The sequence below is a fragment of the Mycteria americana genome, chromosome 1, assembly GCF_035582795.1.
Source record: "Mycteria americana isolate JAX WOST 10 ecotype Jacksonville Zoo and Gardens chromosome 1, USCA_MyAme_1.0, whole genome shotgun sequence".
NCBI lineage: Eukaryota > Metazoa > Chordata > Aves > Ciconiiformes > Ciconiidae > Mycteria > Mycteria americana.
The window spans coordinates 57,837,273-57,852,945 of NC_134365.1; the positions used below are offsets into that span (position 1 = coordinate 57,837,273).

General features: G+C 49.3%; 1 protein-coding gene and 1 long non-coding RNA gene across 2 annotated transcripts; one reads left to right on the plus strand and one right to left on the minus strand.

Moving 5' to 3' along the window:
• Positions 1 to 425: 425 nt before the first annotated feature.
• On the minus strand, positions 426 to 9,365 carry TAB1 (TGF-beta activated kinase 1 (MAP3K7) binding protein 1). Its single transcript, XM_075500415.1, has 11 exons — positions 9,231 to 9,365; positions 8,281 to 8,417; positions 7,941 to 8,094; positions 7,267 to 7,353; positions 6,587 to 6,725; positions 5,992 to 6,105; positions 3,535 to 3,646; positions 3,282 to 3,426; positions 2,656 to 2,878; positions 2,183 to 2,339; positions 426 to 1,115 (listed from the first exon to the last, which is right to left on the minus strand). Exons 1-11 carry the CDS (start codon positions 9,261 to 9,263, stop codon positions 908 to 910), a joined length of 1,509 nt encoding a protein of 502 aa, XP_075356530.1. The 5' UTR covers positions 9,264 to 9,365; the 3' UTR covers positions 426 to 907.
• A 158-nt stretch (positions 9,366 to 9,523) lies between these two features.
• LOC142404676 (uncharacterized) lies at positions 9,524 to 13,562 on the plus strand. The gene is made up of 3 exons (XR_012773934.1): positions 9,524 to 9,770; positions 11,272 to 11,357; positions 12,560 to 13,562. It is a non-coding gene; the product is annotated as an uncharacterized LOC142404676 (long non-coding RNA).
• The last annotated feature ends 2,111 nt before the right edge of the window (positions 13,563 to 15,673 follow it).

Here is a 15,673-nt window from a genome sequence, read left to right on the forward strand (position 1 = left end):
CAGCCGCATCATAAAAACATAAAGCATAGTGCTGGTTCTATCCAAATGTGACTTCCTGCCGTGCGCTACCAGACGCCTGTACAGGAAAACTGCGTTACAAACTCCACCTGCCCTCTACAACTTTCCAGATGGCCTGCACTAAGGGAAACAACGTGCATTTTGCCTATGAAAACCAATAATCTGAATTTCTAGTTTAACTCCAAGCCATAATCCAGTGCCAAAGCTCAGCAAATAAGTAAGCACGGGACAAAGACCTTACCCTTTTAAGTCACCTGCAAGGGCTCAGGCCACTTTTACAACAGAAGCTTGCCTGCTGCAAGGTGCAACCCCCTATTCTGGAGGAATAGACGGTTTCACCAGGAAGAGCTGTCACACCCACACATGACATTGTAAGGAAGAGAGCAAGCCACATAGGTGCCAATGAGTGTAGCTATAAGTTATTTATTCTGCAAAATAGAGGTATCTTCTATGGAGTTGAACACTGGAATCACAGCATTATGAATTGAGTTGTGGAAACATTATGACAGCACACACACACGCAGGCACACACGCGTACACCTACACACGCGCGCACACACAGCCTTTGTACAGGCCCCTACTCCTGCATTATCCAGAGGGAGCCCTCTCTGCGTCTTTAATGCAAAAACCTGCAGGAGGGTTGCATTCAAGACCCTTTCCCCTATTCACAGGGCTTCCAAGGGAACGAGGTTGGTCAGGGTTGGGTGCATGGCACAGGCAACACGTGTGTAGAGAGCGCTGCACATGCCCCCCAGCCCAGTGTTCAGCACATCCTGGATAAGAGTTAACTCTCGGAAGAACACAGCCCTCAGTGGAGTGCTCTCATTCTTGCCTCAGTCTTTGCTGACGCAGCCGAGCGCAGGGTGTCTGGAGGAGGCAGATTTCCACGTTAGGACACAGCCAGTGCTCCCTGCTCGCCATGGTCCATGTTCCAAAGCCGGTAAAACTCTGCAAAATCCACATAGGGCTCCACGCGCCCATCTTCATCCGGCTGGAGCGAGTGGGTGGGTCGGGAGCGGAAGAGACCCCCATCTGAACTCGAGCTGCTACTCTGCGTGTGAGTATTAGTTGACTGGAGCGTCACAGTTGGGCTTTGGCTATGGAGAGAAAAAAAGAGAGAACACAAGCATTTTTATTTTTCCTCCATTTGATGCTTTGGACAAGAAAAGCATCAGAACAAGTGCCAGCTTCTTCACAAATCAAGCTATCCTCAGCAAACAGGTAAAAAGTTGCAGTCTCTTGCTGTATCAGAGCACTAGAAGTGTTGAGAACTGCTTGGAACTGATGAAGGCCAAAAGGTATCTGATTCACATTTAACTGGAAGGCCTTAAGTACAACCAGGCATCTGAGGAACAGAGGAGAGGAAGTAGGAAAAAAAATTGGGAAAAAAAAGGGGAGGGGGGGAAGGGGGGGGGGGGGGGGAAGAGTCATGCACTCTGCTGGCCTCCCCATATCCATACAGTATGAGCTTTACGGGAAGAGTCTGGCAGCAAGGAAAGCTATTCTTGTTTGACCTGCGTAGCAGCCAAAGCAGCTCTACTGCGTCAGCCTCATTGTTTCTGGAGCTACCAGAACACAATAACCAGAGACCTTCTTCACTTCGCAGTGTGTACGCACACCACCCTGTGCCAAAGGCTGAACCTAAACCAAGCCACTAGCTAGTACGATACTGCAAAGTGGATCCAAACAGAGTCCAGTTCTAACCTTTATCCTTTTTTGCTACCCTGGCCTCTGCCTCCGAGCAAGCCAACTTGTGCAGCACAGCCTCTCCAGCAGCCTTACAGGTGACCTGCACAGCCCCTCTTCCTTATTAAAATGAAAGGCACCCACACTCCCTGCACGCACAGCACCCAACACTCTTGGCGCACAAGATCCAGAGAGAAGGGCTGCTCGCTGCCAGAGGGCCCTCCGCGAACAGCAGCAGATGCTGCTCCCAAGGCATGTTCCCAGAGCTGGCTTCAGAGCTGCTCACTTTACTCATTCCCACTCCTCACACAAGCGCTCTCCAGCTAACACATTATGCTGGCTGTCGATACTGCAGTCAGGAAGGCCACGCTCCAGATAAGGGAATGATTGACAGGTAACTGACAGGTGTCTCTCTGCTTTTCAACCACTTTACACAGTGTGAGGTGCAGGGAAAAACTGTGGGTAGCAGGACTTTTACTTAGTGAGGGTGGGGGTGGCTTCGTCCAGAGTTGAGCTGCTGTGGGCACCATTGACCATCTGGCCCTGGGAAGGCATGACAAGAGACAGCGTGACACTCGTCTTGCTTGTGCTTTGGGAGCTGGAATACGGCACAGAGACTGGGTAGACACGGCCTCCTGAGAAGGGAGAAAACAAGAGTTATAGACTGTAGTTGAGACATGAGTGACTGGGGGTGCACAGCGGCAAAGAAAGGGCCAAAGAACCCCGGAATTTATATTAAACTGCCTTTCTCAGACAGTTTAGTACAGCTTAGATCTGTACTGTATTCTGTCAAATTGTCACAGGCTCTATGTCTCAGAAGCCAATAATCCCTTTAATAAGAAGATTCATTCTACACTGAGTATCTCTTCTCCCGATGTTAGGTCAGTGCTGGATTGATCAAGAGATCTTATCTTCCACCCTCCATTTAGTTTCATTCTCTCCTCAACTTACCTTGCGTTGGTGTCAGCGTAGGCTGGCTCATCTCACCCAGGGGGTACCCAAAGTTCCTCACAAGCAGCGTCATGTCTTCATGCCGGGGACAGAATTTGGACCGTTCCCCACCACTGGCAAAAGTGTCACAGTGGATCCGCTTAACCCGGTCCACTACTGCTTGTGCCACAGCATCCAGTGATGTCTGCTTGGCAAACTCTGTGGCTATCATGGCTGCAATTTCCTGAGCAGAAAGGAAAAAAAAAAAAAGAAAAAAAAAAGAAAAAGAAAAAAAGAAGGATGTTTAGGAGATTTTGGAGGAAACCTGTTCCTGCCATCTTATCTAAGAGTTTTTATGGCAACTCATCCAACTGATGCTTGCCAGTCTCACCTGCTAATATGTGCCCTTGTGCCTTGAATCATCCCATTTCCTTTAATGGGCTACTCCTAAGGGACAGGCAGCTGCCTAGAAGAACTGGCTTGGCAAAGCAGCTCCCATATTATTACAGACCGGAATGGGGTGGCACAGGCATTCAACCTGGCCAGCATTCACAGGAAAGATGAGGAGGAAAGTCTGTATGAGAGCAGCTGACACCACCAGAGTGAGTCAATAGCCAAGGGAACGTTTCTCATGTGAGCAGGCTCACCTGGTTGGCCTGCCCAGGCCCATGAGCTGCCTCCAGCGCTTTGTAGAGCCCTTCAGACATGAGCACCAAGAAGCCAGTCACCCCATCCAGCGAGTGCCCTCCATGGATTTCAGGCTCTGCTATGATGGGCTTAGATTTAGCAGCACTGGAAGGAGACAGTGTTATTTAGTATTTAATGGTGACACAGTAGGTGAGAATGGAGGGGTCATGAAGAAAAGGAGGGCTTGAAACCACAAAGTTGAGTTTTTCTGACCTGAGCAGTTCAATATCAGTATAGCCGTATTTGACTTTGTAATCTCCAATGCGCCGAGTGCTTTCCTGCCCACGAATAGTTCCCACTTGTTTTATTTTCCCTGCATCCAAGCCTGCCAGATTGAAAAAGAAAAAAGTTTAATTGACTTTGGGGAAACTTGCAGGACTTCCTCCGGTTACACTGTCATGAATGAGAAAAGAAATATCCACAGCTAAAGACAAAACGAGATGCCAAAGAATCATCAGGAGTCCAACAAGGAGAAAAGGAAGAGCAGTTTGCTGTGTTCCAAGGGACGCCTTTTCATTAGTTGTAATCTGGGAAGGAGAAAGAAGGAGAGAGATGCACAGAGCCCAATATGTGCACTCTGAATGCACCAGCTGGCCCTGAGACAAAGCCCACATCCGGGTCCAAAGCCACCGGTGGCAGCTGGCCTTGGCGCACAGGCGTTCGCCGAAAAGGCAGGGGAACATCTGCACCTGTCAGCTCTGGACTATGCGATGGGAGGAGAACACAGGAAGGAGGAAAACGTCTGTGAAGGATTCTGCTTTTTATTCCACCTGTTATTGACCCCTGCTCCTAAACTCCGCATGACAATTTCACTAATACACTAGATTGCAGATGGAGAAAAGGAGAACTATCTACAAGAGGCACTGAATTTGCTCAAGTGCTCAAACTGATGTGGGCTACTCCTAAAATAAGGACAATGACCAAACAAGTATTTATTTCAATAAATTTAAGGGGATATACCTCTGGCAGGGGCTAGGAAGGAATCCCATCTTGAAGAAGGTTCTAACAGGGACTATCTGGGTGCGGCTACTATTTGAGGCAGGACTCAGAGCAGAGGAGCCACTTACCTGGGCCGTTCTGGCAATTCCCCTTTCCTGGCTATACCTAGAGCTAACAGGCAGAAAATGTTATTTTGAGATTTTATCTAGGGATGACTGTCCTCAGTACAAGGTGAAGGCAGGGGTCCAACTGAAACTCTCCCTCTGAGTCAAACCAAGCCTCACTGCACAGATGGCTCCACACCTACCCCAGCAGTAAGACACAATTCTGCCATCTGCTTGCAGACCAAAGCTGACTCATCAACATGGCCTGGCTCATTTGCCAGCTCCTGGCAGGGGGCTACACGCTATCGGCAGACACAAACTCAGGGAGCCTCACAGCATGCCAGAGAGGTTGTGTCTAAATCACAGCAACTCTCCTGGAGCACTGAACAAGCTGCAATATGCAGTGTGAAAAGCCACGAAGGCTAAGACCTCTCCCTCCCTTCCCCCAGGAGAGGTGCGACACAGGCACCATCATGACAAACGCTATCCCTACTACCTCTTATCCTTATGCTCCAACCTAGCCCTACAACAACCTCCTTTGGCCCCCCAAAACAGCCTGTGCACACTAGCTAGTTCCACAGGCTCTCCCTTCTGCTGGTACTGCCAGCAGGAGAGACGCTGCTGCGCCACGTTAAGGTCGGTATTTCTAGCAGATCCCTGTTCTGCTATGGACTGCAGCTAAATTCTGCATTTTTGGCAGTAGAAAGGCAGTCAAAGGGGCTCTTTCCCTGGATTCTTGTATTCCGTCTTCTGTTTCATAGCATGTACCCCTACTGCAGGAGTACGAGTAAGAGGAAATGGAAGATAAATACAAAAAAAACCCCAACAAAACAAGACCTGGCAGCAGACAATTACCAGATCAACAGCCTCACCAGATAAGAATGTATCTACCAGGCAAACCTAATGAAGACTGCCAAGTTAGATCTACCTAAACAAAGGCACAGAACATAAGTATCTCAATAAGAAGAATTCGGTACTAGCAATCACACAAGTGGTCTCGGCTAGTTCTAGACAAAGAAAGAAAACATATCAAACACTGTAAAGGAAAAGGGAAATTGCCTAAAGCAAAATGTCAACATTAGGGTTCAATAGTTACTGATGTGAGAGCAGTAAATGCCAGTGCTTGGCCTGGCTCTGTCTGAAGCATAGCTGCTTTTTTGGCAGCAGCTTGTACTAAGCCATATTGAAACGCGCCATCCCGAGGGCGCAGCATCACACAGAACTTAACCCAGCATAACTGTGGTTTGCCTCCAAAGGAGCAGTCATATACTGCCCACTCCGCTTCTGCCCTCTGGCTGTGTGTTTCCACTCCTGCCTTCCTACAGACTCCAGCAATCACATAGCTGGAGGGCAAATCAATGTCAGTTTGGCAGTCGGACACAAAACTAACCCTCAAAACTTGAAAAAAATGGACAGTTTTCTGCTGGTTCAGTTAGCTAAACTTACTCTGTAGCCTCACAATGGCTAGATATGGAGGAAAAGAAGACACTGAACTTGTCATTTGAAACCACAGTAAGCTTCTTTTTGTGGTCATTTATTGTTTCCAGTGGTTTGAGTCATTCCTGGTGCCCCAGGTAAATGGAGGCATACGATGTTCTCAGGTAAGAACATGAAACCCAACACTCACCCAGCTGGGAGAAGCGAAAAAGTTCATCCTCATTCTCTGTCGTATGGTCCACGTTGAGCTGAGTCACCTGCAGCCCATCCACCGTGGACTTGCATAACAGTGCCCGATTGGTACCTGCAGTGGGAGCAGCGAGATGAGGCACCGGATAGCTCTGCCGTTAAGAGGGAGAACATATCCAAATGGAAAAGGAAGAGGAGAGGGAAATAGAGACAGAAAAGAAGAGAAAGGCTCATGTGCTGTCTCATCATGATCTCCAAAAAGTAGTCTTGCTAGCAGCATAGTAGGCCTGCTAGGCAGCTCTTCATCCAGGCCTGAGCTGGTACCTCACAAGAAAGCTCTCTACTTCTCAGTGAACCTGCACTACTGCCTCTCAACCCATTTTCCTTCTGTTCTTTGGTCATACACATTGCATCAGCCAACATCTGCAGAGATAAAGAGCCAGGCTGATTTCAAGTGCTCCCATAAGTAACAAGCATATCGCTCCTTGGCCACAGACCAAGGAAACTGTCCCCCACATTCAAATTTCTTTCAATTCCTAGAACTGCAGCTGTCCTCAGAAATGCCTAGACTGAAGTGCTGACAAAAACCAACTCACCCACATTGGCGATATAGAGCTTGTTGTTGAGAACAACAGCCACAATAGCCATGGCTCCTCCAGAGATCTCCTGCTCTACAGCCTTCAATCTCTCCACAATCTTCTGGTACTGAGGCGGCAGCTGGTGGTGAGGGACACCCTGGAACCCAAAATGAGGGGGAAGCTTAAACACACAGTCCACAACACCGAAACCACAGCTGGAATAAAAATTCTGTAGGGAGGGGACTCATCTTGGCATGTCTTCGCCTCATGCCAAGACTGTGCAAGACATACAATTATTTGTTCAATCCTAACAAATGACACAGCTCCAATAAGATTCTGGGATGACAGTCCAGTTCACCTGAAGAACAGAATCCACATCTGCCCAGATGCCATGCAAATTTGAGGCCTTGCTTCTCATCTGTGTCATATGGCTTTGTCCTGGAGGAGCCACACGTACAGGTTGAACATCTCTCCATGACATGTTCAGTTCCTTACTAAGATAACCAATGATGGGTCTAATCAGTGCCAGTGTGAACAGTGGGAACTCTGGGAAATGGACCAAGATGCTTGCTTTACTTCATGCAAGCTCCCAGAAGAGAGCCATGGAGAAATAATTTTACATTACAGCCTCCCTTGGACCAGACTGACTAATATGCCCAAGACTCACCCAGCAATCTCCATTCTTAAGGCTACTTTACCTCTGGTAGCTGGGACTGCAGGCTGGCCTTCTCTGCCAAGGCATCATCAATGGACTCCAGGAAACTTCTTTCTACCACATCAAAAGCCTAAAAAAGGCCATAAAGAGAAACTAAGCTCTTATCAAATACCCCACCTCCCTAAGACTGGCTCATAGTGGTTGATCACTGTACGTACAGACATTCAAGGATCACACAATTGTTTTAGCGCAACTAGTTAACAGCTTGTAAAAACAATTTGCAATTACTCAAAACAGGAGACAAAACCATAAAAATTATGCTCAAAGCAATGTCAGACCTATCTGATTTTGTTCGTTGATTGTAAGAACTTGTCTATCACTCAAGAAAGCACACTCACAAATCCATCTCCTTACACATTAACTTCTCCCTTTCACTCATTGTCATCTCCTTCACAGGCTGACTTGTTCCTACATGTCCAGCGAAGGCCAGCTGCAGCTTCCTGGAGAGCTCTCAGCAGCGCGCTGACAGAGCCAGGGGGACAGATGGGTATGAGGTGGGAGTGAAACAAAGCACTACAGCTGCTCAGGATGAGTGCAATCGCAACCATTGGCAGATGTTCCCAACCCCCACAGAAACCAGATGCTGCTCCCCGGTGGCAAAAAGAGGAGGTGGGTAGCGTGAGAAGCAAGAACCGTTCCCAGCCAAAGCTTCTTTACCTGCAGCAGAACTCGACGCACATCAGCATCGCTGTGATCCGCATGTAGCTGGCCCAGCAGCAATTCTGCAGAGAGCCTCTGACCCACAAAGTTGGTGACTCGATTGCCATCATAGCCATTGAAGACACCATACAGGTAGCAGTTGTTCTCACTCCTGTCAAAGAGGGCAGAAGCAATGAGGTCACAGACATCCGTGAGGCACAGACAACACATTCCTCCAGACACCTCCTGCATGCTTGTGCCCCACCCTCTTCTTCCGAGTCCTGTGTGACAAACTAAATACCACTTTTACCTGCCCTTGTGTCTGCAGGAGTCTGTGTCCCAGGTGCAACCCACTTACCTGAATTTTAACCAGTTATCTTCCAAGGGGTGACCCTCTGTCCCCTTGCCATCTGCACTGTAGGAACGGTTTGGAGCTGAGCCCACCCCAGAGAGATGGCAGGATGGTAAGTCGTCTGTCCAACTGGGCTGCTGTTCCTGGGAGACAGAAAGAGGAAAGAGACCGTGTAAACCCCAAGCAGCCTGAAGTGAGGATCCTGCTCCAGTACAGTTACAAGTCCATCTCCACCCTCTTCTCAACCCTTCTCCCTTTGCTAACAGGGTAGCACACCTCCCCCGCCAATAACTGCATATTCCCTGCTGCAGAACTGGATCACTTACCGCTTCCTTTCCCTCTGAGCTCTGGCTGCACCTGCAGCTCTTGCTAACAAGGAACCAGAAGTGAAATTTGCACCTGAGTTTCACACCCGATACAGCACCGCACTAACTAGTCATTCGGTGAGTCAGACCCTCACGCACCGGTGGCACGGGAGCACAGGGAAGGCTCTGGTTCCCCACGGGAGCAGGCTCACCCAGGACAGGGGGACTGAGCCCCTGCTGCTGCCAGCAACGAGAGAGGCATCCCTGGGGCCGCCATGGCCCTGGCACACGCCGCCTGTGCACACACGCAGCCTGCACACGGCAGCTGCCCCCTCGCACCGCCGAGCAGCCCGCGGCCGGCAGCACAGGCACGGCCCCCCCGCCTCCTGCCGCCCCCCAGCAGTCCCACAGCGCTGCAGGGCGGCAGGCCAGCCCAGGCTGCGGATCGATGAGCACGCAGGGCCCCCCTCCGAGCTGGGACACCCTGCCCTCGGGCAGCACAGGGGGCGGGGGGCAGCAACCCACCTCCCTCGCCGGGCCTCCCCCTTCCCACACGGCACTGCGGGGGGCGGACGAGGAGGAGGCCCGGGTCCCCCCTCGCACCCACCTGGGGGGGTGCGTGTGCACGGAGGGGGGGAAGGTGCCACTCACACTCTGCAGCAGGCTCCTCCTCTGCGCCGCCATCTTGGAGCAGAAGCTACCTCCTCCTCCTCCTCCTCCTCCCCCCGCCCGCCCTCCCTCCTCCAGAGCACAGAGTCCGCCGGCTAGAGCGCCCGCGCCCCAGGAACCCGCCTTCGCCCCGCCCCCCAGCGGCGACCGCCTCCGCCCACCTGCGCGGGGATGGCCACGCCCCTACCCCCCCACGGGCGAGAGCGGCGGGGGGCGCTCGAGCCCAGGCGCATGCGCGCGCGTGCACGCCGCTCAGGCTCCGCCCCGCGCGCGGAGGCGGTGTCGCGCGGGCCGGGCTGAGGCCGCTGCGGTTCCCGCACCGCGGTTTTCAAGCCCTGAAGTCGCAATGGCGTCTCGGCTTCGAGGGCACTTGAAAACGTGGCCTGAGCGATGCTGTGGAGCTCTCTGGGGCTCCCGACATGCTACCCTGGAGAAGCGCGCACCCCCCTGCAGGCCCCGTGGTATAGGGGAGCCTGCAGTCGTGCCCCAGCGCTTGCCTGTGTGGCTGGAGGAGAGAGTGTCGTCAGCTCACCTCCATGAGGAGAGAACCCCCACGGCAGTGATACATATTTTAAAATTTCCCTGTTGTTACCCCTTCCTCTTGTGTAGGGGGAATGGAGGCATACCCGTTTCTTATGTTGAGGCCTTTGGTCGTGAGAGAAAGAAGCACCTTTCGGCCACCATTGCAAGCGTGTGTGGAGGGGGAGGGAAGAGGGGCAGGGTCATGAGGATCCTGTGAAATGGGGTCACCTAGGACATCAAAGAGCCCTGAGGGACTCTGGCATTGAAATGTTTTTCTTAGCACCATGACATGTTCTGTGCAACCTCTAGGGATGACCAAGCCTGGGAGAGCCCAAGACACCATCTCTCAGCTGCACTGCTGCTCCGTAGACACCACAAGAGGCTTCCATTTAGCTCAGCTTGGAGTTCGTTTCCCACCGAGGCGCTCCACAGCCCTTTCCCACCCTCTTCTGCAGGCCATAACAAGGACGTAGTGGGACCATACCCTCAGGCCAGCTATGGGAAGGTGTCTAGAACAGCTGATGGGTGGTTCTCAATACCCACCGCAGTTTGGAGCAGTTGGTGGTCATCTGGAATCAGGCACAACAGTAAAATTGTTTGTGTGCCTGCCTGAACAATACAGACAAAACCAGAGATAACTGATTTTGCTCTTCTTTAAGAACCTTTCTAGGCTGAGGTAGGCTGTTTCAGGAAGGACAGTTTCCACTGAACCAGCTCAGCTGGAGCAGGAGTGAAGACAGAAGAATCATTCCCACTGCTTTCTTATGTTATAAGTCAGTGTAAGAGCCCTCCAGGTGTGTGAGTGGCATATCTTGGAGTGAGTGATGGCCGGTGGACAGGCTGTGGCAGCGGGGGGCTTGGGGAAGAGCACGTTTCCCTGTGAATTGCGGCTGAAGGGGCTCCAACATGAGAGACGTGCAGTTTCAGTCATGTGTAGTAGTGCAATTGTGGTGAGGGTGGTGAGGTGTTAAGTAGTCTTGACTTCCAGCAGTGGCTTGATGCTCTTTTAATGACATCTTTGTGGCAAATATATTAGATTCAGATGCACTTCAGAAATAATTGCCAGTTAATTAACCTTATTCTATGGAATGATGGTTTTTGCTGCAGGGGATCCTGCCGGAGGATTCCAGCTCCCTTTCCTGTAAATCCTTTGTCTGTTGTTTTGTTACATCTCTTTCTTCCAAATATACAAAGATTTCAGATCCTTCTCCTTCACGCAAGGCTCACAAATATTCAGCCATTCAAGCAGACTTAGGTACACAGGCAGAATTACTTTTCTAAAGGTTATATTGGCCAAAGATAGAAGAAAATGCTAAAATAAGAACTTCAGACTACAAACAAGTTTCCACTTGTTTAGCTTTATGTATAAGCTTGGTCTCACCAATGACATTTGGAGTATTCCTGTGGGTAAAGCTGTGAGTGGGTACAAGTAATTATAGGAATGGGTGTCGAGTCTGCATTAAAATCAAAAGTAGGATGGACAGATTTAGTACTAATGAAGAATTGTTTTCTTGCCAGTATCAAGAATTCCCAGTGCTGCAGAAATCTGTGTAGAACAGCATTGTCCATGTCATTAAAAAGCAACAGGTGAGTTTCCTCTGCTTTAAAACACGATGTCACTTTTTCAGCATTGCAGCAGAAGCTTATGCTTATTTAATAACATTCAAGGTTGCAGTCATGCACCTTGATGAGCACAGGCAGACCCTGTCCTTGCTCAGAGCGCCACTGGAATCAGCAAGGCTTCGGGTGTGCTCAGAGACTGCCAGCATGTATCGCATTGCAGGACTGGGAATTAAGGAGTCATTTCTGTCGTCTTATATCCATAAGTGAGTCCTTCTGAAACTAACGAGCGAATCTGTGTGTGGGTGCGATAGGCCAGAATGTGATCTCAGTGAGAGAATAAAACAACTTTCCTAAAGATATGAGATAGAAAAGCTGCCACTTTCCTTGTTTGTACAATGACTAGTCACCTCTTGCAGTTAAAAATGTGCCCTGTTCCTAATTTAAATGTCTGGCTTCAGCTCATAGTCACTAATCATTGTCATTCTGGTTTATTTTTTTTTCCTGCCCGTTTGGGCTGGAACACAGACCTGGTGCAAAACATTTTTTTCTTGGTGAAAATACTTGTGCCAGATTCTGTCTGGATATTCCTGTGGTTCTGTCACTGATCCTCTGCCCTAACTTTGAGCAAGGCAATTAACTACTTGGTCTGCAAAAAGTGAATAGTAAGATTTACCAAACAAGGCTGCTTGCAGTGCTAAATGAATATTTATCCAGCATTTTGCAGCCCTCCAAAGGAAAGTGCTACCAAAGCTTGTGTGCTGCTTCATTAATATCTGCTCACAGAGACCAATAGCTTTATGCAGCACTTGCAAGATGAAATACTGCACCAACAGAGTCTCTGTTGGCTGTATTGATCAAGCTTATTTTTTCCTTTGTTTTATTTATGCTTCTTACCTTCAGCAAATCCTCTCAGAAATTACCATGCTGTATTCTCATACAGCCAAAATCTCCCCAAGAATGCAGGATATCAGTCACTGAACCTCATCATTCATGCACCAGTAAATGAATTATACGATTCAGTGACTACGAGATCCACAGCTCCCTCTCTCATGTTAAACTCCCATATTTCTCATTCCTCCCTCTCTCTCTCTCCCCCCTTTGCTCTCTTTGTATATTTATTGTTTCTCATTGCTTCTCTGTCCCCAGTGCTAGGGATTATATACACAGTATTTCAGGTGCCAAGCTGCACTACTGCCTTCCTGTTCTTACTAATGTTTTCTCTGTAGAAAAGGAAGAAGCTTGATCACTCTGCTGGGCTGCTGGATAAAAGATTAACAACATGATTGAACAACGTGCTGTGGGGAGCAGGGAGCATAGGGCAGCCCCAGTGCAGGGCTTTTGTAGGCACTCAGAAACCACACGCAACGGGAAGCAATTACAGGATCGCTGGCAGAAGCCATCACATCATTTAGTTTCTCTCTACTGATCACAAGTGAGAGATGTTCGGTGAGATTTTTTTCTGCCTTGTTTTGATGACAATGGAGGCTGGGGCTGAAAAGGAAAGTCATGATTTTTGGCAAGGCTTGCATGAGGTGATATGGAAAAAAAAGAAGGGTCTCTCTGGCAGAGCCAGCTTGCTGCACTTGCTCTGTTCCTATGGCAGACCATTCCAGAAAGGGATGGTGGAGAGGGTGGCGTTGCAAGCCCTCATGCAGCTCCACCCCGAGCTCTCCCTAGCTACCTCTACCAGCTTCAGCTTGATGCTTCTCACAGGCGCAGATGCCCTAATGCTCCTGGCTCCTGTACAGGACACTGTTTCCAGGCAGGCTGGAAAGGCAAAGAAATAGATGGAGCAGTAGAGAGAACAAGCATTAAGGAAAGAAAGAGAGCTGGAGACAGAGAGGACGAGACAGCAGCTTCCTTCCCCCAGCACTCTCCAGAGAGTTGGAGAGCTAACGTGGAGAGCTGCGGCCCGGGGAAGGGGGAATGGTGAGGGAGTGCTGATTCCCCGAGAGCGAGCCAAATATCGCTGCAAAACAGAGTTTGTACAGAGCTTTAGGCCAGTTGGGCCTTTGAAGGAGGGAAATGGGGTTGTTTCAATTGTGCCAAAGCATATGATTTTATTGAATTCTATGATACACTAAACAAAGTCTCATATCCTCGAGTCCTGGGATTATGTGAATTTTTTTTAAAAAACCAACTTTATAATAGAATTCTGTTTCTTGATGTCATGGCTGCAGGGAGAAGCTTCAAAACATGACTCATAAGGGCTTGAAATACCAGAAAGCAAAATTAAAGAGATTTCAAATGATTAGAAGAAACAAACAAACTGGTAATGTTGGAGTCTTATTCATCTTAAATGATTGCTTTTGGCAACATTTTGTCTCATCAGTTTTTAACTCCACCTGTCACCAACACAGACATTTGCCTTTCTGTGGGCATGATATCCCTACAACACTTCCACCCCAAAAGCTGGGACTGTAGGAGGGGTCTTTGTCCAAACAAAGATTAATCAAGAAACAGATGGGTATGTCAACACTTTTGCATATAATCTGACATGAAGCTACAGCGTGTGTGTGCTCAGTTGTGTCCCCAAGAGGGGAGACAGTTTGGAGGACTGGGTACAGGCCTCGCCATCATGTGCCTCTGCTTATCGTCCTCAAACTGCACAAGGGTTGGGAAATGTGATACTCAGGTACTCAGTGACAGGCTCACTAAAAGGGGATGAGAAGGAAGCTTTACCTAAGCATCGGCATGGGATGGGATTTTGAATTTTATTTTTATTGCAGAGCCAGTTGAAATTAGATCCTTTTTAATGGTGGGCTGTCAATTGCTGACACCCACTGTCAGCAGTGCCCTGAGAGCTCTGTTTTTCCAGTATTTGATTATGTTTTGAAAATGTGTACTATGCTAGACTCCCGAGCAATGGTCACACATAGATGAATAGAGGTAAGGACACATCAAAGGAATAAACAGATGTGCTTCCCCGTGTGTAGAAATACGGATGTTTATTTTCATATAGGTTTGTACCCTATATTCCTGTATATCCGCCATCCACACCTCCTATAGCCATATCCCTTTCACAGTGAGATTCTACTTCCAATATGGCACGTTAAGCTCCTTCTCACGTTTTCCTACTGATTAGGTAAGAGACACTTGACGGTGTGTGTGATTTGAAACTTAGGCCAAGCAAAACAAGCAACCATGAGCTCCCCCTGAAATATATATCTCAATAAGGGCAGTTCTTTAGGTCTCCTTCCTCCATTCAAGCCACTGACTGTCACTAAACTTGCCAGCCAGCCGTGCAGGAGCACAGGAGCCGTGCTCTCGTAGCAAACCAAGCGAAAAAAGCCATCCCTCCACACAGAAGAAAACACAGACCATTTTTTTCATATAGTTTGGTTACTTTGAACGTCATAACTTTATTGAGACACCAGTAGTTACCACCTTCACTTTGTTAACCACAAATATATAGGACATTGTAAACACAGGTGCCGAGGTGGCGGGGTTCGCTGTAGTTGGATTTCGGAACGGACGGGGGCAAGGGGCGGAGGGGGAGGAAGGGTGAAGGGACACTTGGGCTTCGACAAGACCACTCAGGGGATCCTGTATGCGGCAGGCCATCCATGAGTCATCGTATATACGTATATATGTATAGCTTTATATTATACATCTTTTTAAATATATATATATAATATATATACTATACACAGGCAGTAATGCGGCAGGGGAAGGAGCAGGGCAGCCCAGGTGGTGTTACAGGTGCCACGCAGGCAGCAGGGAGTTGTCTGGATGGATGGTTTGGACTTGCTGCATGAGGTGGCCTCGCTGGGCTCCTTGCCTTGTACCTGCTCTGGGGACCGGAGCCGAGACTCCTGTGGGAACCACCCTGCGACGCCGCCTTCCCGGGTCCTCCCAAGTGCTTGCGAGGGTGCAGGGACAAAGACGCCTCCTCCCCTGAGGGAACTGCCAGGAATAACGTGGAGGGGAGGGGTGTGTGATGAGGTGATGAACAGCGTGGTAGGAACGTGGGTGAGCCGGGGATGGGGACGTGTCAGGAGGCTGAAGCCACAGGTAGAATTGGGGCAAAGTTTCATCATCCCTTTGCCCTTCACAGCCCCTAGTTCCACAAAACAGTCCCTTACTTGGGGGCCTCATAAGATAAGGAAACATCAAGGGGCCGTTGCTCCCAACAGGGGATGCGTAATCCTCTGTAATCCGGACAAATGGCAGACGGGGAAGAAAGCCGCCTTACCATTTTGCTTATACAGCCTTCCCTCTGATCTCCTAATCCCTAGAGCGGGGCTGATCTCACCCACGTTTAGGATCTAAAAGGGACATGTTCCAGCCAGCTGCTCAGGTCTTGTCTACGATCACCAGAAACAGGCAGCACCTTATCA